The following is a 24359-nucleotide window of genomic DNA, read 5'->3' as shown; positions in this document are numbered from 1 at the left end:
TGTAAACAAAAGCCAGTATTGGAATGAAAGAATTCAAAACCTAGTTCCACTATCCATCATCAATGACCTTGGGCCAGTTACTTACCCCCTCTGAATTCAGTTCCTCATCTATGAAATAGAAAGGGCTTTATGTCCCAGGATTGCAATGGAAATGGCCAGCCTGGAGGTGGGCCTGTTCCTGTATCCTAGGAGTTCTGTCTCTACCTATTCCATCTCCATCTGGTCAACCTGTCTTCTGAGACATCAGACTCAGTGACCTAGCATAAGCCTCCTTGCAAGGAAGAACCCAACTCTAACCCCCAGAAGTCTGAACATCCCCTCTCCTTTTTCCTACATGTACCCTCAGAAGCCTGAACATTGCCTCTCCTTTTTCTTAAGTGTACCCCCAGAAGCCTGAACATCACCTCTCCTTTTTCTTAAATGCTGTTAACATTAAACTTCTCCGCTATACACATGCTTACATTGAACTTTTAAAAGACAAGGAGAGCCATTACAAGTTAGCTGTGTTTTCTTGGCTGGTGCCTCCTTGGGTGGAAACAAATAAGACAAAAACCTCCTGAGGTTGTGTCTTTGATGATGACAAAAGAAAAAGTCAGAGGGAGAGGGAAGAAGACTGAATTGGTTGGGCATCACCACAGCGGGACAGTTGGCCTTGAGCCTCAGCCACGCAAGTCTCTACTTGGGAGGCTGGTGAGCGATCCTTCTCCATGGGGTACTGAGAGGATGGCTTAAGTAAGATAATATATGGGAAGTGCTCTGTGAAGCATAAAGTGTATACAAAAGTTAGCTGTGGCTAATATCCTAAGCCAACCAGAAGACTGGGCCCAGAATCCCAGGGCAGTGAGAAGAATCACTTTTTTAATTAGGACACATATATAGTCAGCTCTCAATTATCTGTTGGCAAATTGTCCCCATTCCTGGCAAATGCTATCACCAAGATTGCTTAATGAAGTCCTCTGCTAACATTTCACAGCTTCTTGTTCTGTTCTTATTTGCATGAGGCCCAAAGGGAATGAAAGTCCTTTAAAGGCAGAATCAGTTAATATCCCCAGCCTCTCCTAGGGAAGGTGTGAGCCAGAGATATGGCAAAGAGAGTGTGGCTGACACTAACTTTGGACTAGTACAGAAGTGATGCTTTCCACCCAGCTGAGGAGGAGACAGGGAGGAAGCCCCATCATGAGATTGTGAGTCTGGTTTTTTAAAATATATACATATATATTAATATATATGTATATATATTAAAAATTCCCAGAAAATCCAATACATTCACATTCACACAAGAATACCAAAATGCATTCCAAAGTGAAAGTAAGTTCATTAGCTCGGGTTGTGCATCATGTGGATTATTCCCACCCTTGCTCATCTCCACTAACAAAAACTATAGTTGGTTGTATTCAGGGGGAAGCAAGATCGTTCGGTGGGTAAGGGTGCCTGCTGCCAAGCCTGACTATATCAGAGTTTAATTCCTGGGACTCACGTGGTAAAAGGGGAGAACCGCTTCCCGCTTCCCATATCACACACACACACACACACACACACACACACACACTGAATAGTGTCTTTTTTTTTTTTTTAATTTAACGTTGATTGTATTAGTCTCCAAGAGGAACTGAGGACATGTACTAGAATGGTTTACTTGCAGCTGGGAACAGCTCAAGAAGTCATCTCGGGAAGTGCCAGACTTGAGCTGTGGTTCTCAGTGTAAGGTTAGTGCAGAGAGACAAAAGCACTTCGTACTTAACACCAGCCTGCCCAGGCACACAGTATCCAAGTTGCTAGGCTTACGTTCCTGTCAGTGGGACAGAGCCAAGCTGCCCTTCATGGAACCCCTGCAGACAATCTAAACTGAACCAGGCCTTCTGAGCCCTTGAGCATTGCACATAGAGACCTTGGGATCCCATGCAGGGTCGAGGGCAGGACTTGGTTCTCTAGCCCTACCTTTGCAGAACCACGTGACATTTCATGAATAATATGATTGCACAAATTGTTTAAGGTGTGTGAAAAACGGTTGACTTTGTCCAATGCCTTCTCTGTTTAGTTTGGGGCAAACAAGGCACATTCAGAGGGAGACGGTAGCTGGCCAAGACTTCGGTAATCTTGGGAGTCTAGAAAGAGGGCATACCCTGAGGTCAGTGTTGTTTATGTATATGGGTGCCCCCCAGCTGTGGTCCCCCAACTGTTGGAAACTGGTAGACACAGGCTCCTTGACACCATGCGAATCTAATCTCTACCTCACTAAACTTGAGTCCAGGAAACTATATTTCTAATTAGCTCCGTGGATAATTCTTCTGTACATAAAAGTTTTAAAACCATTCTGACTGGCAAGGCCTACAGCACTATAAAATGATTACTTTAAGATGCTTGTTTTAAAAAGATCATATTTAGGACACAGATCTTCCCCGGAACAGACCAAGAGTCCCTGAGGGATGCCTTTGACTTCCTTGTGCCTCGGGTTTTATTATTTTCATCCTTTGGGCTTGCAAAAGTAGAAGTTTGGGTAAGTTAGAGCGTGCAGCATCAGGGTTTGGAAGAAGGGACCTGAACGGGGCTGATTATCTAGTGGTCTAGTTTCTGCATCTTACAGGTGATCAACCTGAGCTTCAGGGAGGGCAGAGGCAGTTCCAAAGGCACACAACTAAGAAGTGGCGAAGCAGGGTCCTCAGGGCAAGCATAGGATACAGCTTTATGTGTTCATCCTGTGACCTTCACAAAGAGTGAAAGATGCTAAGCATCACAGGGTAGGCTAATATGAGGCCCAATTTCAACCTGAGCCCAGTGGTACCCAAACTGATGCTCTGTAAGAGGCAACTATGAATGTACTTTCTGCCCATGGCCAAGGCCTACATCCCCATTTGGGGTACAAACACAACCCTTACCCTGCTCTTTAGCACCACTTTCCTATTGCCCACCACTCTTCCACGTTTGAAGTCACAAAAATCCGAGATGCAGACAGAGGAACCCAGCCTGAAACCCATGGCCAAGTAGCAGGTCTGAACACCATCCAGGATCCTGCTTCGTGGCCAGAATGTCTCCCTTCCACACTTCCCACTGTCACTACAGACCTGTACCATTCTGCCCATCCTCATCCTCTATGGGTGACCTCAGACAGGGATGGATGGGCTCCTTCACAGGCACAGAGGACCCTCATTTGCTGCAGCACTTATCAGCATCTTCTTGGCACCCAGGCCTCTGCTGGATCGATGGAGGAGTCCCCCTCCTGCTGCTAATGAGCACAGGGCAGGCTCTGGCTGGAGCTGCAACTCTGATAATCAGCAGGCACAGGATTTATAGCGACTTTGGACTCACCCTGCCTTGGTCAGCCCCATTGCTCTTCATTAGAGACTCATAGTGTCCAGGACAACCTTGGCAGATTGTGTCCTGAGGACAGGGGTGTGAGGTGGTCAGAGTCACAAGCCATCTGTGATGCCCTAACTCCTGCAAGGAATTAGAGGATGGAGGAGGAGTAAACACTCCTGGGAAAAACAGGGAGCACTCCCGTGTATACCCAAACAAAATCCTCATGTCCTTTCTGGAACATGCATGACACTGACAAACGTCTCCTCACCTGTGCATCAGAACCAAGCTTCCGGTGGCTGCAACTGATGATGTTGGAGCTGAAAGTGTCTTCAAATCTCCTTCCCAGCAAAGGTCACAGGGAAGGAACAGTAGGGGAAAGGTCCTGTCTCCAACTAAGTTCTCCCAGTTTCTCTTTCTCCCAAGGAAGATGAACCTAGATGACCTCTTGCTATTAGAGCAGAACTCAAAGCCTGTACGAACCTTAACCAGAGTTAAATACCTGATTCCCGACAGCTGGTCCCAGCATGCCCTGACTAGATGAACCTTGACCCACTTAGATAGTCACACCAACATATATGACGTCTCATATTTGGAGATGAATTCTCGGTCCGCGTCAAATACTATGTAAGACATGAAAGTAGAAAGAACTCTTTCTACTTTTTAGAGGAGGGGAGACTAACAGGAGGAGTTGAGAAGAGATGGTAGTGGAGGCATGAATATGATTATGAGGGGGGTGTGTGTGTGTGTGTGTGTGTGTGTGATAATGAAACCCATTGTTTTGTATGCTCGCTAAAAATAAATTTTGAAGAAATAACGGCAAGGAGAGTTTGAGAGATAGCCTCTCATGCAAGTGTGAACTCTGAGTTCAATCCCCAAGATCTCTGTAAAACTCCAGGCCCGATGGCGTGCACTTACAGTCCTAGCACTGGGAGGTAGGGACAGGAGGATCTCTGGGGCTCCATGGCCAGCCTCGCCTCCTCAGCAAGCCCCAGGCCCTAGTGAGTGCTGTCTCAAAAATAAGGTGGGGAGAAAGATATCTGATGTCACCCTCCGGCCCCCACATGCCTACACACACACACACACACACACACACACGCACGCACGCACGCACGCACGCACGCACGCACTCACGCACGCACGCACACGCACACGCACACGCTCACACACACACATGCATGTACATTACCTGGGCCAAAGTAAGTGCTCAGTAAACGTGAATCATTTTACACCTTCTTCTCCCTTCCAGACCCATTGACCCAACTACACCCAACATACCTTCCTTGAGTGATTCCGAGCCCTCCCCATCAACATGCTTACCATGAGGCTGACTCACCTCAGACCTGCTTCACTTCCAAAGACAACAAGAGGCTCCACCATCCCCGATAGCAACAGCCTCCATCACTGCCCCCAAATGCTATCAATCCTACCTCCAAGTGGATGCTAAACCCATTTTCTTCTTTCTACCAATACAGCTTTAGCTGAGCCCTTATGACAGCACAATTTTCCTGATCTGTCTTCCTGTCTTTGGATGATCCTTCTCCATCTGTCCTCCCCACCATCATCTTGTGATCTTCCTAAAATGGGAACCTGAGAAAATGGGTCCCAAAGCTCTGATGGCTTCTCATTAAGCACAAGCATCTCAGCACAAATTTGAGGGCTGGTGAAGTCAGCCCCCCTCAGCCCCTCCCCCATCTCCTAGTCTCACCCCAACACTCTCTTTCTGTCTCTGGGTGTGTCCCCCTCTCTCTGTGTATGTGTCTGTCTCTCTGTCTCTCGCTGTCTCTCTCTCTGTCTCTCTCTCTGTCTCTCGGTGTGTGTGTGTGTGTGTGTGTGTGTGTGTGTGTGTGTGTGTGTGTGTCTGTCTGTCTTCTGGGTTAGTGTCCCCTCCTGATTATTTTCTTCCATACATACTCCACACACCAGTTCAAACTGAGAGTGATAGCTGTCATTAAAGAAGGTAGGAAAGGTTCTGCATCCTTTAGACCCAATGTCCTGTTCTGTCCTCTCAAACAACTCTACAAGTTTCCAACACAGAAACTAGGGCTTGAGAAACTAAACAGTTTCCCCAGTATAATGTCCCGGCTGTAAGGAGATAGCAGTCTGGCGCTATCACTCCCTGGCCATATCCTGACCTCCAAACTTTGCTTACTGTTCAACTATCCAGGAGACACCCCCTCCCTACCCTCATCTGGCTTGCCCTGTGGACCACTGCAGAATCCAGCCCCCTGTGGCGCCTTCTTTATTTCTCACTTTGGGCACTGATTCTGTGTAGCTTCTTATTCCAGCTCCAGGCACACGCCTATGCTTTCTCCAGGCTCTAAGCCCACGGCCAGCAGAAAACACAGTCCCTTGCCCACCCAGCTGAGGTGGCTCCTGCCCCTACCTCAGGCCCTGAGGCTGCCATAGTCACTGTCGCCCACTTAAGTCCTCTATAAAAATTGGATTTCTTGTCTGTCGATCAGTGGCTAGTGCATTCCCACCACCTGAATCTGTGGAGATCACAACTGGCGTTCTGCACGGGTGCTGACAGGTCCCTTCCCTGTGTCTCCAGAAGTACTGTTCTGGTGTCACCAGGAGCCACTGCATCCTGCTCTTCCTTCCCCCTTGCTTGCTTCTCCTGACAAGGACAGCTTTCTTTAATCTCATAAGAGGCAATTTACTATGTGCTCTGAGCTGAGAGAAAACGGGCAGTAACTGTCCCTGGAATGAGTATTCTTAAGCTTCCTCCAAATGGTCACTAATAAGAGCAGATGGCCACACTGGAGCCCTTTCTGTGCTGCTGGCCAGGTGCTCTGGGAGCCTCCAAGGCTTGCCAGGAAGGGATGCTCTGGAAGAACCAGGAGGGCCCAGCTCTGGTCTCCACCTGCAGATTTCTAATGGGGCTCAACATCAGAGCTGTACCAAGTTCCATTCTTGGCTCACTCACGGCATGAGCTGCTTGGGAGCTGGTTCACACAGTCCTGGGTTCACGGATGTGTGGATGGAGTGACAAGAGCCCTTTATGGAACACTGTGCATACAGGATGGCTTATGTACAAGGCCTGTGTCTTCACAGCACTCTCATTACTGTCCTCCCTTCTGGGGACACCAGGAAACTGAGGGTCAGGGAAGGTAAGGGGCGTGCCCAGTTATATAGGTAGTGAGAGGGTAGAGTTCCTTCTAGGACCAGATTGCAGCTATGTCCTTTCTACTGGGCAGGACTTGGGCCCTGGAAGGTGACAATATTCAGGTACTCTGGGAGGTGGCCGGGGACCTCACCCATCATGTGTTTGATATGGTTCTTCGTGTCCCAGAAGAAGTTTGTCCTTCTCTGCATCCCCCGTCACCACACACTCCAGGAAGCTTCTCTGTGCCTCCAACTCCCATCTTAAACAAGCCCTCTATTGTATATATTATCAGTGTGTGTGTGTGTATGTGTGTGTGTGTGTGTGTGTGTGTGTGTGTGTGTAATAATGGTACACACGAGGAGGTTGGAGGACAACTTTGTAGAGTAAATTCTTTCCACCTTTCTAGAGGCTCCTTGCATCGAGTTCAGGTCGTTCGGTTTTCACAGCCAGCACCTTTAGTCCCTGAGCCAGCTCACCAGCCCCTAGAAACAGGGATTTTTTTAAACTCCACACAAACTTTATATGACCTCTCTGAGATGGTTGCCTGACCCTTTATACTCTAAAGTGGCCATCTAGGAACTCTCAGTAAATCCCAACAGAGGTCTTGAGTTTCGAGACAGGGGAAGGCAGGATTTTAGTTGATTGCCACCACCCACAGGCATGATGCTGGCCATGCATATACGTCTGCAGATCATAGGCTCTAACAGCAAGAGCAAGCTTTCCAGGCTCACCAAGTTTCTGTCTAGGACACTGATGGCAATGGCTATATTCTCTCAGCCCTCTACCTGGCAAGGCAGGCCAAACTGGCCAGCCTGATAATGAAAAAAAAAGAAAAAAGAAAAAAGAGGAAACTGATAATACACCCCTGAGCCTCCAAGCTGGGCTCCAAGCATGAGGGGTCTGCAGCAGGAGGCATGTGCATAGCCTCTGATTCTGACCAGGCTCACGGCAGAGTGTGCACCCGGGCTTGATCTCCTGGGCTGTGCCAGCTGCCCATCCCAACCCCTGTGTCCTGGTCCATGTTCCGCTTTCAACCACCAGGAAAGCTCAAAGCAAAGACCTTTTCTTGTGAGCGACAAGGGGGTTAAGACACTGAGAGACCAGAAGACTTGGGACTGGCAGCTGTATGTGGCAGAGATCCATGACGACCATGTTGTCTCCAAACGCAACATGGGAGGACCCCAGTCAGCATGGGCCTGGAGACACTGGCCATCTTTTTAATTGCTCCTCACCCAGAGAGACCACAGCACCAGAGACTCTAGAGCCTAAGAGGACATGCAGCCCCATCCCTTCCAGAGCTCCCAGGTGGCCCTCAGAGCAGAATGGGGCCTGGGCTTGTGTAGGAAGAAAGAAGATCCAGGGAAGGTGCAGGACACCAAAGGAAGTGGGAAAGACATTCTATAGAAACGAGAATCTGTTTAAAGCCCAAACTGGAGTGATGACAGGTACCTGCTATTCGAGCACTCGGGAGACCTATGCAGGAGGATTGCAAGTTCAGGAGTCATATGGACTACGTAACAAGACCCCGCCCCAAAAGGAAGAAAAACTCAAGTTGGTTAATAAGGATAACGGAAAAGGTTCAGCTGAAGAAGGGAGTCCCAGAGGCCAGTTCTGTACTCCCAAGCATGCCACGTGTCCACGCACTATGGGAGGAGGTGACATGGAGTCAGGGAAACCCCAAGGGAATCCCTGCAGTCCAAAAGGCCCCGGGCCTTGGGTGATCTGGTAGGTGGCATGAGTACTGGACGGAGAATTCGAACTGGGTGCAGACGCTCTGCTCAACAGCCACAGTGAAGCAGGGCTAAAAGAACGGGGTTGCACAGATTCTCCAGTCTGCGTTTACCTGGGGTAACTGTGCAAAGTTGTGAACTTGGGCAAACCCCTTCCTTTGGGTGAGCCTCTGCATGATCAGCAGCTTTCTGACATACAGAAGACGCCCAAGACAATCAATTTATGAAAACAAAAGGGCTGTTTGGGCTCATGGTTTAGAGGGCTCCGGGGCTTGGTCAGGGTGTTCTGTGGCCTCTAGGTCAATGCAAAACGAAACTACTCACTTCAAGCTGAGGAACAAGAGAGAGAGAAGCAGGGCCCCACAATTCCCTCCATGAACACGCCCCCAGGCTGAGGGGATGTCTCCGTGAGAAAAGCACTTGTCACATAAGCATTAAGACCTAAGTTTGAATCCTCAAATCCCTATGAAGACAGGCTCTGTAGGACACGTCTGCATTGTTCCTATGGCAAGACGGGAGGGGGAGACAGAAAAATGCCTGGAAGCTCAGGCGCCAGCTCGTCTGAAGTCCACAGTATGAACGATAAGGGGATCGTCTCTCAAACCTGGTAGAAGTGAAGACTGGCATCGGCGGTGGGCCTCTGTCATCCACACATGCACCATGGCACAAGCACTCACACACACACAAACACACACACACACACACACACACACACACATGCACACAAAACCAGTGACCTAAAGACCTCCCATGAGGCTCCACCTCTCATGGTACCACTTCCACCTTTCAAAAGCATCAAGCTGGGCCTCCTGGAGATGTTTAAGAACCATGCTACAGCACTCAGTTCACCTGTAAAGTATGGTTATGATGGCTGCCATGCATCTCAGAGCCTCGTGTGCATTTGGCCCCACAAGCCTGCCATACAGTTCACATAAATAGCTCAGTGGCTTTTCTCTCCTGTGAAGCCGATCCCTTGTGACTCCAGCCTTCCTTGCTTTGTCTCTAACCTTTCTCCCTCTGTGTAGCGTGCTCAGCACAACATCTACCCAGTCCGTAGTTTATAATGCAACAGCTGCTTTCCCACGGTGAACACAGAACTCAGGAAACAAACCAGAGCTGACAAACTACAAGCATTTAACAGAGGGACACTTGATGTTCACAGGCTGTGCCAGGCACTAGGACAGAGAGGTGGCTGTGCTTCTGTCCTTCAAGAGATACATTACGGGTCTCATCTGTTTTCCCAGCATCGGGTGGATAGTAAGTGTGCAACAAGATTTGGGGAAACGGGCGCAATAGTTGATCTTGGTGACCATGTGATGGACTGAGTAGGTGGTGAGAAGTTGGTAAAGCAGACCATGTGGGAGTTTACTGAGATTAAGGAGAGACTAGCTACCCTGAGTACAGGTGGCACCATCCCCTAGGCTGGGAGTCAAAATGGATGGAAGAGAAAGAAAGAAGTCGGTTTGTCTAGGGTGGAAAGGAAAGGGGCCAAGGGAAAAGGGAGCAAGGTGGGGGAGGGGCTTCTCTAGAAATGACCCCACCTGTGCCTTGCCCACGGAGCTCCCAGGAAGGCCTCAAGATCTGCGCCGAGGGTGAAAGAGCATGTGTTTCCCTCCACTCCCTCTACTGTGGCACTCCAACTTTCAGCTGCTTTCCAATCCACCAAGTTTAAGAGCCCTCCGTAAAAGCCTCTCAGCTTTCAAAAAAAAAAGTAATTTCATTTATTTTTTACTATCTTTTATTTACTTCTTCGACAATTTCACATATGTATACAAACGTATCTTGATCCTATCTACCCCCCAGCTTCCCCTCTGGCTCTCCCCAGGCACCCCTCAACATGTCCCCTTCCCACCTTCATTTTCCCCATCTCTCTCTCTCTCTCTCTCTCTCTCTCTCTCTCTCTCTCTCTCTCTCTCTCTCTCTTTCTCTCTTAATCCACTGAGTCTGATTAGTGCTGAGTGCTGGAATGCCGACTGATTCTATTGACTTGCTCTTGTACAGGTCCTGTGCAGGTAACCGTAGCCTCAATGAGCTCATGAGGGCAATGGCCATGCCGGGTCCAGAAGATAGCATTTCACAGCTCTCCTCCCCATCCGCCAGCTCTAGTGTTCTTTCTGTCCGCTCTTCCTGTTCCCTGAGCCTTGAAGAGTGGGGGTGGAAGATGATAGAGCTACACCTCATTTATGGGTGAACACTCGACAGTTACTTATTCTCCACACTCTGACCAGTTATGAATCTGTATTAGCTGCCTCCTGTGCACAACAGAAGCTTCTCTGACAAACATTGAAAGCAAGGCTGAAATCTATGGGTACAGACCGTGAAGATTTAGAAGGCAGTTTGCCCATTTAAATAGTTCCCTTCCTGGAGCCTCTGACCTCCTTTGCCATGAGCTTTTGACCGGGTTTACAGTATGGGGTACATTTTCCTTCTTTGGAGGGGGGCCTCAAATCCAATCAGAAGGCAGTTGGTTGCCCCCATACCCATCGTGCCACTATTGTACCAGTGGGCAGCTCTGGCCAGGCAGGTCAACCATTCAGGGTTCACCACTGGATAGTTCCGTTTATGCCTTCTCTCCTGCAGCCTGAATAACACCCTTTCTGAAACAGAGCCAGTGAAGACAGCGTTCTCACTTTAGTTCTGGCTTGATCTCCATAACCTAAGTATGCTGTGTCTTCATAATATTCTGGTTTTACCATCTAGTTAGAGTGGGCAACTAAGAGCAATGGCCATAGCCTGTGCTGTTTGGGAGGTCCCGTGTCCCACACCTGGCACCGAGAGACCAAGTAATTGCAGTGGCTTGACCATAGTGCGAAAATATTAAAATTGGACCAAAAAGAAAGACTGTTGGTTGAGGGTACTTGGCTCCCACCCCACTCGCCCCAAAGAACTTGCAAATCACATCCTTTGGATGATTTTGAGACTCATGTGCCCTCTCGCCCTAGAAGCACGCTTTCCACAGAAAATCCAAGTGGGTCCAAACGTAAACAGTGGATGACTAAAAACCCCATGTGGCCACCATCAGAACAGGACCTAAGCAGTTCTCTGGACTCGCCTGCATTGCCCTCCACGTGTTATTGGGAAGATCTTGTACATGCTCCAAGTCCTGGTTCTGAGAAACCCTCCAGTGTGACCTTGTGATTAGCCATAGTTGACCTCCCAGGTGCTGCCCCTGACCCCTCCCCCCAGTGTTCCCTACCATCCAACTGGCCTGGTTTCCATGATGACCATCCAGGATTCACCCTTGCCCCGAGGGATGGATGCCCCAAGCATCTTCAACAATCTCTTGTTCCTTCTACCAAGCGTAAGAAGGATGGGGTGTGGTGGACAGACAGGCACCTCCTGCTGAAGCGACATTGGAAGCCTGGGCCTCACTTCCTTTAGGGCTTTCTCATTACAGCCCCTTTAGCCCCTGGCTGACAACCTGATAATTCTCTCTGATCACACAATCTCTGGCTGCTACTGCAGCTGTCTTGACACTGTCCTTGCAAAAAAAAAGATTCTGGCATAAAAGATTAGAGCTGAGATAGAAGCCTAGGAAAGGTGTCCTCCTGGTTTCCTTCTCTTCTTCCTCTTTTCCTCTCCACCTCTTCCTCTCTTCCTCTTCCTCTCCTCCTCCCCTCCACTCTCCATCCTCCTTTTTCTCCTCCCTTCTTCCTCCTCTCCTCCTTTCTTATTTCTCCTCTCCTCTGCTCTCCTTTCCCTTCTCCTCCTCCCCATTCCCTTTTCTTCCCCACCCCATCCTTTGCCCTGTCCTCTTCCTCCTCCTTCTCCCTCCTCCCTTCCCCTCCTCTTCTCTCTTTCCTTTTCTTCCTACTCCCTCCTCCTCCCCCCTCCTCACTTCTCCCTTTCTCCCTCCTCCCTTCTCTCTCCTCTCTTCTCCCTCCTTTTCCCACCTCCTCTCTCTTTTTCTCCTCTGCCTCTTCTCCTCCCCCTCCCCCTCCCACTCTCCCTCCTCCCTCTCTGGATCCCTACTTTATGGCTCCTCCTTTCAATCCTCTCCCTCTTCTGTCTCATCTTTTCACTCTTTCTTGTCTTGGTGCCAGAAACAGTCTAATTACAACGGAAAACTTGAAGATACAGAGTAAGGGGGAAAACCCACTACCCAGAGCTGATTAAAATCTCCTATGTAATCTAATTTGTAAAGCTCAAATCATAATAAAATGTGTTACTCCCACAATTCCGGGCCAATTTGATTTTTAATAAGACTCCTCAGAGACGTTGCCAAGATCCCATCAGGCTGCCAATTCCAGACCTTCCTGCTGCCCCGACTCTCTGCTGCTCTAGGGGCCCCATTCCCTCCCTTGCACCTCAGCTCCCCCGATGCCCATAGTTTGGCCCTGTGTAGGGCAGCAATCCAAGTCCAGGTCATCTGTGGTGCTATGGAAAGGAGGCAGCAGCTGGCTCCAGGCTCCTTTCCCTTCATTGAATAACTGTCTCTTCAGGGATGGGGTGGAGAAAACTGAGGCTCAAAACTCAAGTGGACCCCATCCCGCCCTGGCTCTGCCATTCATTATCTGTGTCGCCCTGGGTAGACTGCTGTGCCTCTCTGATCCTGATTTCTTTGTCATAAAATGGTGATTGTTTTTCTGCCCTGAAACATTAGAAGTCTCTAGGAGAAGGAAATATGGGAAGTATGGCTACAGTCATCTCAGATTGTCAGGTCCCACTGTCCACTTAATTGTGACCTCCCAGGAACACACGCCATGTTACCTCCCTTCTTCAGTAACTGTCCCCAAGCCAAGGCTTAGGGAGCCGCATGGAGCCTAGCTCAGCAGATGAGACCAACACTCACAGCTGGAATGAGGCAGGTTCACGGCCCCCAACCTGCCTCAGATAGCCATTGACAAATGCCTCAGTTCCCAGTCCTGCAGAGCTGTCTGAGGGATAGTACTGTCCGCACAATTCACCAGGCAGTACACCCAGCATTGGGAGTACTGAGTCAGCTCAGCACTATTCTCCTTTGTCTGCTACTTACGCCAGCCTCCGAGCTCCACATAGACAGAGTGCCTGCTGTGATTAGGCTGTGACCAGACCGAAAGAATTCATGAGCTGATGTTTAAGATCCCAGCACAGAAGTCTGGCATCTCACGTGTACAGCAAACTATTTGTTTAATAAAATATGAACCAATAGCTTCCATGGCTGTGGCATCTTGCTTTGAGGTGTGGATGAGAGGCATGGACTCCCAAGTGATTTCCAAGGGGGACACTTTAAGAGCCAGCTGCAGAAAAGGATAGAATAAGAAAGTTGTGCATAGACATCATGGCCACCAGCTCCTGCCAAGGCTGCTCAGATTGCCTGGATTGCCAGGTTGAACTAGATCCATAATCACTCCTGAGCAAGTGGAGTTAGGAGGGAGTCCCCCAAGAAGAAGGGAGGTACATGTCCCACGGTGGCTGAGGTTCATCACCAAAGTCAGCATCAGGGTTGGATGGAGGGGCTGGAGTCTGGAGTCTGGAGTCAGCCCCGGAAAGATGAGAACAAGGCTGGAGTCCTCGGGACAGCCTAGCTCTGCTTCTAGAATGTGGAAGGAGTCATCCAGGGACTGTTGCCCACACTGACTGACCACTGTGCCTCTCCCTCTCCAGGCCAAGTCTACTCCTTCAGCCAGCAACCCCAGGACCAAGTGGTGGTGTCAGGCCAGCCAGTGACGCTGCTGTGTGCCATCCCGGAATACGATGGCTTCGTCCTGTGGATCAAAGATGGCTTGGCTCTGGGTGTAGGAAGAGACCTCTCAAGTGAGTACTTCCAGATTCCTCCACTCATACACAAAGGCCCGGTGCCCACGCTGCCTCACCCCATCTGCTCCACTATAGAACTGCCATATTCCATCTCCAATGTCATTCAGGGCTCAAATCCCCAACCAGCTCTGCAACTCTCCAGACAGGCAAGACCTGGAGCTAGATTCCTAGGAGCTCAGGAGCCTCTGGCTATATGAGTACTGACCCCCTATTCTTATGGTCGGTCAGTCCTAAACCTAGCACAGACTCCATTCCCAAGCCAATGTGATTCCCATGAAGTCTGATTTCCAAACATCACGTGCTCCTGTTTCTTGGCCCAATATGAATCCTTATTTATCAAGGCATGATCCAGCTTCCCACCTAAGGAGACAGCCAGTGAACTGAAAACTCACAAGAAAACCTGCTTCCCCTAGGATTCCTCTCATGATGGGAAGAAAAGACAGGAAGGGTTTACACTAACTGCCAGCCTTGTTCAGCCACTCAGGCAAGCTGCACCGTGGCGGCCTACTACAGCTGCTACTGACTGGCACATCAACTCGGTTGTTGGTGCCAGGCCATGTCATTTGGTAACTGTTTTGCATGGCTACCTCGGAAGCTCATCCAAACACCTCGCCAACCTATGCTTTCCCCAGGGCATAAAGAATGCAGCCATCCTCATGTCACTTGCCTGTTCTGTCATTACTCTGCCCTGGGATGGGTAGCAAAGGGCTTGACTGCTGGGCTGATATGCATGATGAAATTCAGAAGGACAGATCTGGGTGTCACTCTCCAGCCATCTGGGAATGGCTGGGAATGGGGGATGGATGAGAAATATACATTCAACTGGTAAGTAGCTTCACCTCGTTCATGCTGTACAGCTGCAGGAAAATAAAAATCGAAGTGCGCTCAGAAACACTGGGGCTGGGAAATTAATATTTTAAAATGTGAGTTATGTCTTGCCAAAACTGTATATTGAAACATTATAGCAATGGTCAATAGCAGTCATAGGGCCTAATGCTGCAGCCCAGCTGAGCATAGATAAAAATACCCAAGAATATCTCCAAAATATACTGTGCTGCCATAAAGTTTAAGTGTTATGGGAACCAGCCAACTTCAGAGATGCTCAGCTCTGGTACCCTGGAGAGATGGGGGATGCTATAACCTTCCCAAATGAGAATTGCTTATGCTCTGGACAGCTCTGAGCCTGGACCGACACCATGACTGATGAAGGGGACTGTCTGGACTTTCTGATCAATGATTATCTTCAGCCTTTGGTCAGGGACAGCGGCCAAGTGGAGGTCCCAGGTCACTAGGGACAGATCACAGAGTGGTCATCAAGGCATAGGTAGCTGCATCTCTGATCTGAAACTCCGTTTCTAGTTCTCTGGGATCCAGGATCCGGGCCTGCTGGGTGCTGAAGACAAGTTGATCTAATGGCCTGGCCTGGCTTCCACTCCAGCCTGATCCAGTCACTGAGGAAGGCAGGCCCTGGACTCTCTCCTGCAGAGTCTATAAGCTCAGGCTCCTGAGAAATACCTGCCCTGTATTTAATCATCCATTCCCGAAATGCCATCCTGACAATAATGATAGGTTCTCACAGGCTCCATAAACATTGCTTGTTTGCCTGGTCAGAAGGAACAGAATAGAATACACCTGACTTCAACAAGGATCTGCTGAGTGCTTAAGGCAGGGACACAGAGGGCCAGTGTCCCAGGACTTCCTGCTACTGTAGCTCTGCTGTCTTTCATTTCAACCATGTCACCCTCCTCAATGCACTGGACATGAGTCTCTCTTTGACACTGTAATGTCTTTCTGGTCACCAAGACTGAGACACCAGAAGGAAAATGTTTGTCAACACATTCTCAGGTGTTCTCCTAAGAAGACCAGTACTTCTCAGATATCTCATGAATCTATGATTATCCAAAGGGAGAAAAAGATTCCACACACCCCTTTTATTTGAAAGATAAACAGAGTAAGAAATCTGGGCGGTGGTGGCTCACGCCTTTAACCCCAGCATTCAGGAGGCAGAGACAGGTGGATCTCTGTGAGTTCGAAGCCAGCCTGGTCTACAGAGTGAGATCCAGGACAGGCACCAAAACTACACAGAGAAACTCTATCTTGAAAAAAACAAACAAACAAAAAAGAGAATAAGAAAAAAAATGATCCAATTATAACTAATCTCAATCCATGAAACTCTGCTCCCTTCCAAGATGGACACCTCCACTCTAACTCCCTGACATTGGTACTTTTTCCATTGTGTGTGTGTGTGTGTGTGTGTGTGTGTGTGTGACATATATATGCATGTGTGTGCAGGTAAGTGTGCCCATAACACTGTCTTGTGGTTTCTATTGCTGTGAAGAGATACCATGACCACGGCAACTCTTATAAAAGAAAGTATTTCATTGGGACTGGCTTACAGTTCAGAGGTTTAGTCCATTGTCATCGTGGCAGGGGGCAGAGTGGCACACAGACAGTCACGGTGCTGGAGAGGTGACTTAGAGTTAGTTCTACATCGGGATCTTCAGTCAGCAGGGAGAGAGAGTGACACTGGGCCTGGCTTGAGCATTTGAACCTCAAAGCCCACCCCTAGTGAATACACTTCCTCCAACAAAACCACACTTACTCCAACAAGGCCTCACCTAATAGTGCCACTCGCTATGAGCCTATGAGGGCCATTTTTCATTCAAAGCACCACATGTGTGGTGTGTGTTTATAGAAGAAGCCAAAGGTCAAAGGTGGGTGTCTTCTTCAGTCAGTCTCTACCTAATTTTGAGACAGGTTCTCTCACTGAACCTGGAGTTCACCCGTTGGCTAGACTGAATGGCCCAGACTGTAAGCCCCTGAGATCTACTGGTCTCTGCCCCTTACCCCAATACTGTCATGCCCAGCTTTTTAGGGTACTAAGGACCTGAACTCAGACCCTCATTCTTGTATAGTAAGCACTTTACTCACTGAGCCAAGCAGTCTCCTTAGCCCTGCCATTTGTACTGAAGTTAGCAGGTATAGAGGATAGGGGTGGACGTTGGCAGCTGATGCCTTTAATTTCAGTCCTTGGAGAGGTTAGTGTAGAACTGACCTAAGTTCAAAGCCAGCCTTAGCTACAGAATGACACCCTATGTCGAATACTCAGTATGCAATAGACACCCTACATAGATTATCGTGTTATAATCTTCACCCATGAGGGGCCAGCGTCATCCCCAACTTACAAAGCTGAAGCACCAGGAGAACAGAGTGAGGAGGACATAAGCTGGGGTTTGAACCTACACTCAGAGTCTCTGATGCCATGGAAGGAACTAGAAATTCCTCAGTCACTCTGCTCCTGTGTGTGTTTTCCAAAGATGCTGCCAATCCTTGAGATAGCATCGCAGCTCGCTGCCTAATTAGGCAAATACAAACAAACCCATCACTGATGTTTTCCACAGCTCGGGAGAGTGCAGTCCTGCTGCTGATGGCTTTGCAAGACAACAGAAAAACACCAGCTCCATCCAAGATGCCTGTGGGGGACAGACCTAATTGCAGAACAGCAGGGGCCAGTGGGAGGCGGTGCTGGAGGGCAGGGTGGCCAGCAGCATAGAGACCAGCAGCCGTTGGAAACCCAGCCAGCTTCACCTGCCTGGGCCTACTGCCTTTGCCCACCAGAAGGCAGGAAAGTGAGTGAGAGGTAGACAGTGTCCTCCTCGGGTGCAGCTGATCCTTGGCAGCATTTCTGGTCGGCCCTAATCAGCTGTGGAGGTCAAGGTCCTTCGGTGTCATGATGAGGACAGTATGGTCTCCATTGTACAAGAGCCCACAGAACTTGTTGAGTGGTGTTCTGGGAGACCACAGCTACCCACCCCACTGACCAGGAGTAGGCACTGATGGGTCCTGGTGCAGTCACCCCCAGGGAGTCCTGCCCCACCTCTCAACCACCCTTAGCTTAGCCAGAGTGGTCTCCAGGGAGAGATGGGAGCCAGGGCAGAGTCGACCTGTAGAATCCCATGGTGCAAAGGATGTGAGGAAAGCAGAACTCGGGGGAAGGGGTAGAAGGATAGCATCCTGACAGGACACACTAAGAGGCTTCAAGCCCGAGACCCCAGAGAGAGCAAGGACCCATCTACGGCTGTGGCTGAGCCGACGTTTGCATTCAGCCAGCCGGCCGCAGCAACTACTGAATGATTCATCATCTTCAAACTTTTAGTTATCTATTATTCATCACCAGTGTGTGTGTACTGAGGCCCCGAATTCCTAAGTGTCCTGAGTGCCTCCTAAGTGCTTAATCAGGCCCTGGGGCTTGGCGGCGGGAGGTAGGAATGCCCAGAAAGGGGCCACTATGGTTCAAAGTGCACAGTGCCCGGCGTCTGAAGGTTGAGGCGGCAATCCCATTTCCTGTGTTTCCTTGATCCTTTCCAAGTAAATCCCTTCTTCCTTTTTCATTTCTCTCTTGCTTGGTCCACTCTTTGTGAATCTCAGAGTCTCTCTCTCTCTCTCTCTCTCTCTCTCTCTCTCTCTCTCTCTCTCTCTCTCTCTCCTCTCCTCTCCCTCCCTCTCTCTCTCTCTCTCCTCTCCCTCCCTCTCTATCCTCCTCTCCCCTCCCTACTCTTAGCATCCCCTTAGCAAACTCCACTGAATACAGATAGCATTTCCCTGAGCAACACCCCATAGCCAGTCTGCCTGCCCAGCATGCCCTATACTTTTGTCTCTATTTTCCTTAGAGCTTAGAATCAACACCAGACACACACACACACACACACACACACACACACACACACACACACACACACCAACATCCTGGGAAACTATTACTTTTGTGCTCCTTTACACTGAGATCAAAGACCTGAGCCAGTGCCAGAGGGCTCCCACTGCTGTGACTCTTTGTCCCCTGTGCCCACCCCAGCACCCCAGCTCCCCCTGAGCTAGGAAGGGAGGTGTTACTTCTCCCCTTTTCCTCTGAAAGCCCGGTCATTTTAGCCCGTGAAATAAATTAGCAATACACAGATGAGCAGGGGGAAACATGAGAGCCACCCATAGAGTAAGAGGCTCAAAAAGAGCCTGAAGGCTGGGGCTCTGATAGCACATCGAGCCCTAGGAACAGGAGAGCCCATGAGATAGCTCATCCGGTAAAGGGGCCTGCCGCTATGCCTGCTGCCCTGAGTTCAATCCTTGGGACCGACATGATAGAAAGAGAGAACTGACTCCCACAAGTTGTCCTCTGACCTCTGCGTGGGTGGCATATCTGTGTTCACACACATATAAAGAAACAAAAACAACTAAAAAGAGAAAAAAAAAAAAGGAATTAAAAAAAATAAACGAGAGCTTGGGGGTTTGGGGGGTGCGTGGCCCTGTAAACTAGGGAAGGAAGCAGTGAGGAAGCCACTCAGAGGAAGTCTTGTCATGTAAATAGTTTCCTGTGTTCAGTCACCAGAAGGCTACCTGAGGTCTGCTCTGTCCAGGACAGGTATTAGATCCCCTAGCCCATCTTCCAGAAAGATCTCTCTTTGTCAGAAGGGAAGAAGTCAGACAGGAAGACCCGAGCCACAGTTCACTAGACGGACATTTCCTTTTTCAAGAGCGTTTTGGGAGCCAGTCTACCTAAGAGGGTCACAACATCTCCAAATAGGCCCCTGGAAGTTGGCAACGGGACTATGTTGATCTCTCATACCTTCCTGCTTTCCCCCCAGGCTACCCCCAGTACCTGGTGGTGGGAAACCACCTGTCAGGAGAGCATCACCTGAAGATCCTGAGGGCTGAACTGCAGGATGATGCCGTGTACGAATGCCAGGCCATCCAGGCTGCCATCCGGTCCCGCCCTGCACGCCTCACAGTCCTGGGTAAGTCACTTGCACACAAACATGCAGGGGTTACATAAGGACTTTGGGAAACACCAAGGGCTCGGCTGCTGGAGGGTGCTTCCAACAAAGCTAGTGGAGGAAGGCTCTCCGCTGGATATCGTCCCCTCTGCCCTTCCCACGTCCACTCAGTGGCTCCTTCAGCTTCCCAGTTTTGATAAAGAGTTCGGCCCTGTCACCTGCTTCCTCTGGTCAGGTTTTGCAGAGATGGAAACTGTGAGGAAACAGTTTGCACACAAGTGATCATCACTCACAGTAGCAGAGAAGCTCTCAAAGCCCCCCCAGACTGGATCAGGGATCGTTATCCCAGGTGAGAAACTGAGGCTCAGAGAGACAAAAGGCCTAGACCAGCATCCCCCTGCCTGTGCTCTTTCTTCCACCTCCCTGGCCCCATAAGGCTTCATCTCTGCCAGGCACATGTGGATGAATCCCGGGCAGGCAAGCGAGGGAAGCCCCGGCCTGGCCTCGGCAGGCTCCTGGCGGCTGCTGTGGGCCTCTGATGACAGAGTCGGCAGCTGGGACCCTGCTCATGCTCTGAGATGAAATATTGAAGAGCGTGCCGGGTTATCTTCAGATCTACACAGCTAAACACAAGGGGCGCATGATTCCAAGGGCAACAGCAGACAGGCCGCGGAGGACCATTTAGCAGCTCGGCCTAGGCGGAGGCTGGGAGGAGGAGCTTCGGAACCTCACCCACCTCCAACCTGGGAGCCTGCCCTGCCTGGCAGGGCAGGCGTGGGAAAGCTGCGTTCTGTGAAAATGGTGGGCTGGGGGATGGGGCCAGGCAGGGGTGCTTTAGAGGACAGACAAGGACACTATGGGGAGCAGTAGCCACTTCCCTTTCCCCCTTGAGACGGGGCTTAGTTGAGAAAGGGTCTGCAATTCATTGTAGGGTTGAGAGGGGGAGATGGGGAAGACTTGGACCAGGTATGTTTCCTGATGTGGGCGTTGACTGCAAACCGGCAGAACACATCTGCCAAGTGATGCTGTGGGATGTTCGCCTTCCGAGCCCCTGTCCTCAAGAACACCCTCCCCTGCTCCCTCGCACCCCGCCGGGAGGCGGCTAGAGAATGCTCTGACGCCGCCGTGCAGAACTAAAACAGGACACCCCCTCGGATGGAGAAGACTCACCATCCGAGCCCAGCCACTTGAGCCTCCTTGCTCCCTACTATCTCAGTTAATCAGCCAAGTATGCTGTATTGAAATTCCAGATTATTCCAAGTGCTTTACTGATAACCTCGTGGAGAGACTCAGAGAGGCAAAGGCATGGACAGAGGTCCCACAGCTTGATTAACATTTAAAATCAATTCCATGTTTCCAGCTCCAGACCAACGCTCTTTGCCCAGTCTTCTGCTCCCAAATGCCAACAGAATGTCATCTGTCCACCTGGTTAAAAGCCAGGCTTCTCAGAACAGGGCCTCAGGATTCAATCTGAACAGAACAGACCCAAATTTGTTTGGGGGTCACCTCTAAAAGACATCCACTCTTCTCTCTGCATCTGTCAAGGCCTTGGCCTGGCATTGTGCCTGGGTTTGTGTGGGTGAGGTGTTTATTCAAGCCTAGAGGTCAGATGGAAGACTGACTGGTTATAGAGGCCCCGTCAGGAAAGGAAGCTTGAGCTGGCATCTCCTACATCAGCCATTCTCCTAAGTAAACTGGATTTGGACAAGAAGAGGCTGGCGGGCTCTGCCCACAGGCCTCCTTGATGCCTCAAGGCTCCACATTCCTGGCCTAGGCTGTTTTCTGCGGGTGAAGAATTCCCTCTTCCCCACCCCAGGGAGTCTGATGGCCTCTCCCAGTCTTGTAGATTGCCTCTAGTCCAGCAGGACTCCACCTGGCTAAGTTTCCACAGGTGTATATCCCTTCCTACTACCCCTAACTGGAAGCCAAATGGTCACTGGAAAGGGCTCCTGGTCCAGGGATGAGTCAGGTAGAGTGGCTGTTAAGGACTCTTAAGGTTATTAAGGCCGATTTCCTTCCCAACCAACCAAGGCCCTCCACCTGCTATGCTGTGACATCTCAGCCCACGGAAGTGTCTAGGGCAGTTCCCCAAGGAGGGCAGCCTTCCCTGTGTTCCAGGAATAGGAGAGCTTCCTAATTTACTCTGTATTTGCCTGAGATAGATTTTTAATTAAATAAAGTAAGAGCTTGATTAGAACCTGCAGAAGATGTGAGGGCAGAATCAGATGGTATTCCGGCAAAATCGCAAAGCAAACACTCTGGCTGGAACACAGGGGAGCCCCGGGAGGTCTTCCATCAAAGCGCCAAGTGAGGAGGGCAAATACGAGAGATTATATAGCCAGCAGATGTGCACTGTTAAAATATGCATCTGCCAGCAGTGTGCTCAAAGAAGCCGGGGGGCCAGCTCTCCAAGCCTGCCTGGCTCCGGGGAGGGTATGGGGACAGGCCCGGCAGCCAAGCCTAGAGTCACAGACACATTAATTAGTGTTGTGTTTCCAGCACTCAGAAGCAATCAGACAAGAAGCAACTCTGAGCAGAGCTTGCGCTACCCTGGGAGGCAGAGGAGGCAGGAGCCAGAGGATGAGGGGGAAGGTGAGGAATGAATTGAGCCTATGAAGCCAAGCCCCCCAGACAAGGACGCTGTAATCCTGATTGTGGTCAGCTTGAGTTCCCTCAACAATCCAGCCAGCTGCCAAGGGCTATGTTTGACTCAACTCACGTCAAAACAGAGATCTTTCCAGATACAAATCAACTCAGGAAGTCTTGCTATTGAGGAAAGGGCCTCAGACTTAAAGTCAGCTGCGCGACCCTGACAACATTTCTCCACCTCTCTGGGTCCCAGTTTCTTGGTGGTGACTGAAGAAATGATGTCTAAGAATTGTTTGGCTCCCAAAAGGCCTTATTTCCAGCCAGGAGTCCAATACGCCACATCAACTATTTTAGGAAAATGGGCCATTCCCCACTGGAGCCAAGCTCCACGTGATGCCTGAGGCTGAGCAGGTAACTGATGGTGATAGCTCAGTCAGCAGCCCACCTTGAAGCTGGGCACAGCACCTCACAAAGTCTCACCAGGCCTTGGGCCAGGCTTCCCTACGTACCCAGTGTTCATACACTTGTAGCCATCTCTGCAGCAGCTCAGCTTAGATGGACATTACAACCCCCCCCCTCAACACACACACACACACACACACACACACACACACACACACACACACACACACGTCAAGAGCTCAGGGTCTGTAGAGCATCATTGCTCTTGATCTTTCCAAATGCCAGAAGACCCAAGTAGTAAAGACTGAGAGGGGCCCACAAATTTGATCAAGACATGTTTCCTGAATGCCTTTCATTTCCAGATGTTCAAGATTCTTCAGTAAGTGGAAGATAAAGCCATCCCTGGCCTGGTGAAGCTTGCATTTAGCAGGGTATCATGACAGCTGGCAAATGACAACCAGATTGAACAAGTAAACTGTGTCCTTAGCATGTCCCATGGTAATAAAAGTCATGGAAAAGGAGCAGTGGAGCTGGGGAAGGAGAGTCAGAAGGGGGAGGAAGGGTTGGATGCCAGACCAGTTACTAAAAGGGCTTTATGCCGGCTGCTCTTCCCATGTCCTCTTCCTCCCAGCCCAGTCTAATATTGACTCTGCAGTCTTTGAGGATCCCGTTATTAATCAGATGTCCTAACTGAACATGAATTATTTAGGATGAAAGCTAAGTCAGTTCAGATAAAGAGGGCATCTTTTACAATGATGCCAAGCCCCCAACACAGAGAGGGCACACAGATATACACTCCTTAGTTAGTTCTCCCACTGAATGGGCAGCAACTCTGTTAGTCACTGCTCTCGCTGCTGTGACAAAGTCACAGACAGACTCACTTAACTTGGGGAGGATTTGTGTTAGGGCTCAAGGGGATAAGGAACAGAAGCTGAGACCAGTTCAGTCCAAGGCATAAATGTCACCTGCCAACTTTCCTCATACCCCACTGTGGGTCAGAAGCAGAGAGATGGATGAACGCTGATGCTCAGCTCTCTTTTTCCTTTTATTCCTTTTATTGTCTGGTCCGCTATCCCATGGATGGTGCCACCCCATTCAGGCTGAGTCTTTCCTCCTCGGTTGATCCTGTCTGGAAATATTCTCACACACATTCCCAGAGGTGTGACTCCTAGCTGGGTCTAAAGCGGTCAAGTTGCTTGCGATGAAGATGAGCCAGCACAGTTCTCAACTCCCAAACTATAGATGGGTACAGAGAGGAGTTGTGTCTAACATGAGCACTTCAGTCATGGATGTAGAGCTAATACGGTGCTTAAGAGTGTGGGCACCGGGCGGTGGTGGCGCACGCCTTTAATCCCAACACTTGGGAGGCAGAGGCAGGCAGATCTCTGTGAGTTCGAGGCCAGCCTGGGCTACCAAGTGAGTTCCAGGAAAGGCGCAAAGCTACACAAGAGAAACCCTGTCTCGGAAAACCAAAAAAAAAAAAAAAAAGAGTGTGGGCTTCGGGTTGGGGATTTAACTCAGTGGTAGAGTGCTTACCTAGCAAGCGCAAGGCCCTGGGTTCGATCCTCAGCTCAAAAAAAAAAAAAAAAAAAAAAAAAAAAAGAGTGCAGGCTTCCAGATGATTCTGAGTCTAGGTATCTGTTGGGACCAATCCACCCGGAGCAACTTGACATAAAATGGCGAGGATGCAGAGGTAGCTGAAGCATTTTGGAGATGTAGAGGAGAATTTAT

General features: G+C 49.8%; 1 protein-coding gene across 3 annotated transcripts in view; it reads left to right on the top strand.

The window, feature by feature from the left end:
• The window catches only part of Kirrel3 (kirre like nephrin family adhesion molecule 3), a 559151-nt gene that overhangs the window by 447012 nt on the left and 87780 nt on the right, over nt 1-24359 (top strand). For all 3 annotated transcript variants that reach the window (XM_037207646.1, XM_037207647.1, XM_028879069.2), the window contains exons 3-4: nt 13720-13869; nt 19509-19658. In XM_037207646.1, the coding sequence (XP_037063541.1) occupies nt 13720-13869; nt 19509-19658 (300 nt within the window). The remainder of the gene's footprint in view (nt 1-13719; nt 13870-19508; nt 19659-24359) is intronic.

This window comes from Peromyscus leucopus, chromosome 7, assembly GCF_004664715.2.
Source record: "Peromyscus leucopus breed LL Stock chromosome 7, UCI_PerLeu_2.1, whole genome shotgun sequence".
NCBI classification, from domain to species: domain Eukaryota; kingdom Metazoa; phylum Chordata; class Mammalia; order Rodentia; family Cricetidae; genus Peromyscus; species Peromyscus leucopus.
This window is presented reverse-complemented; position numbering and strand designations above follow the sequence as displayed.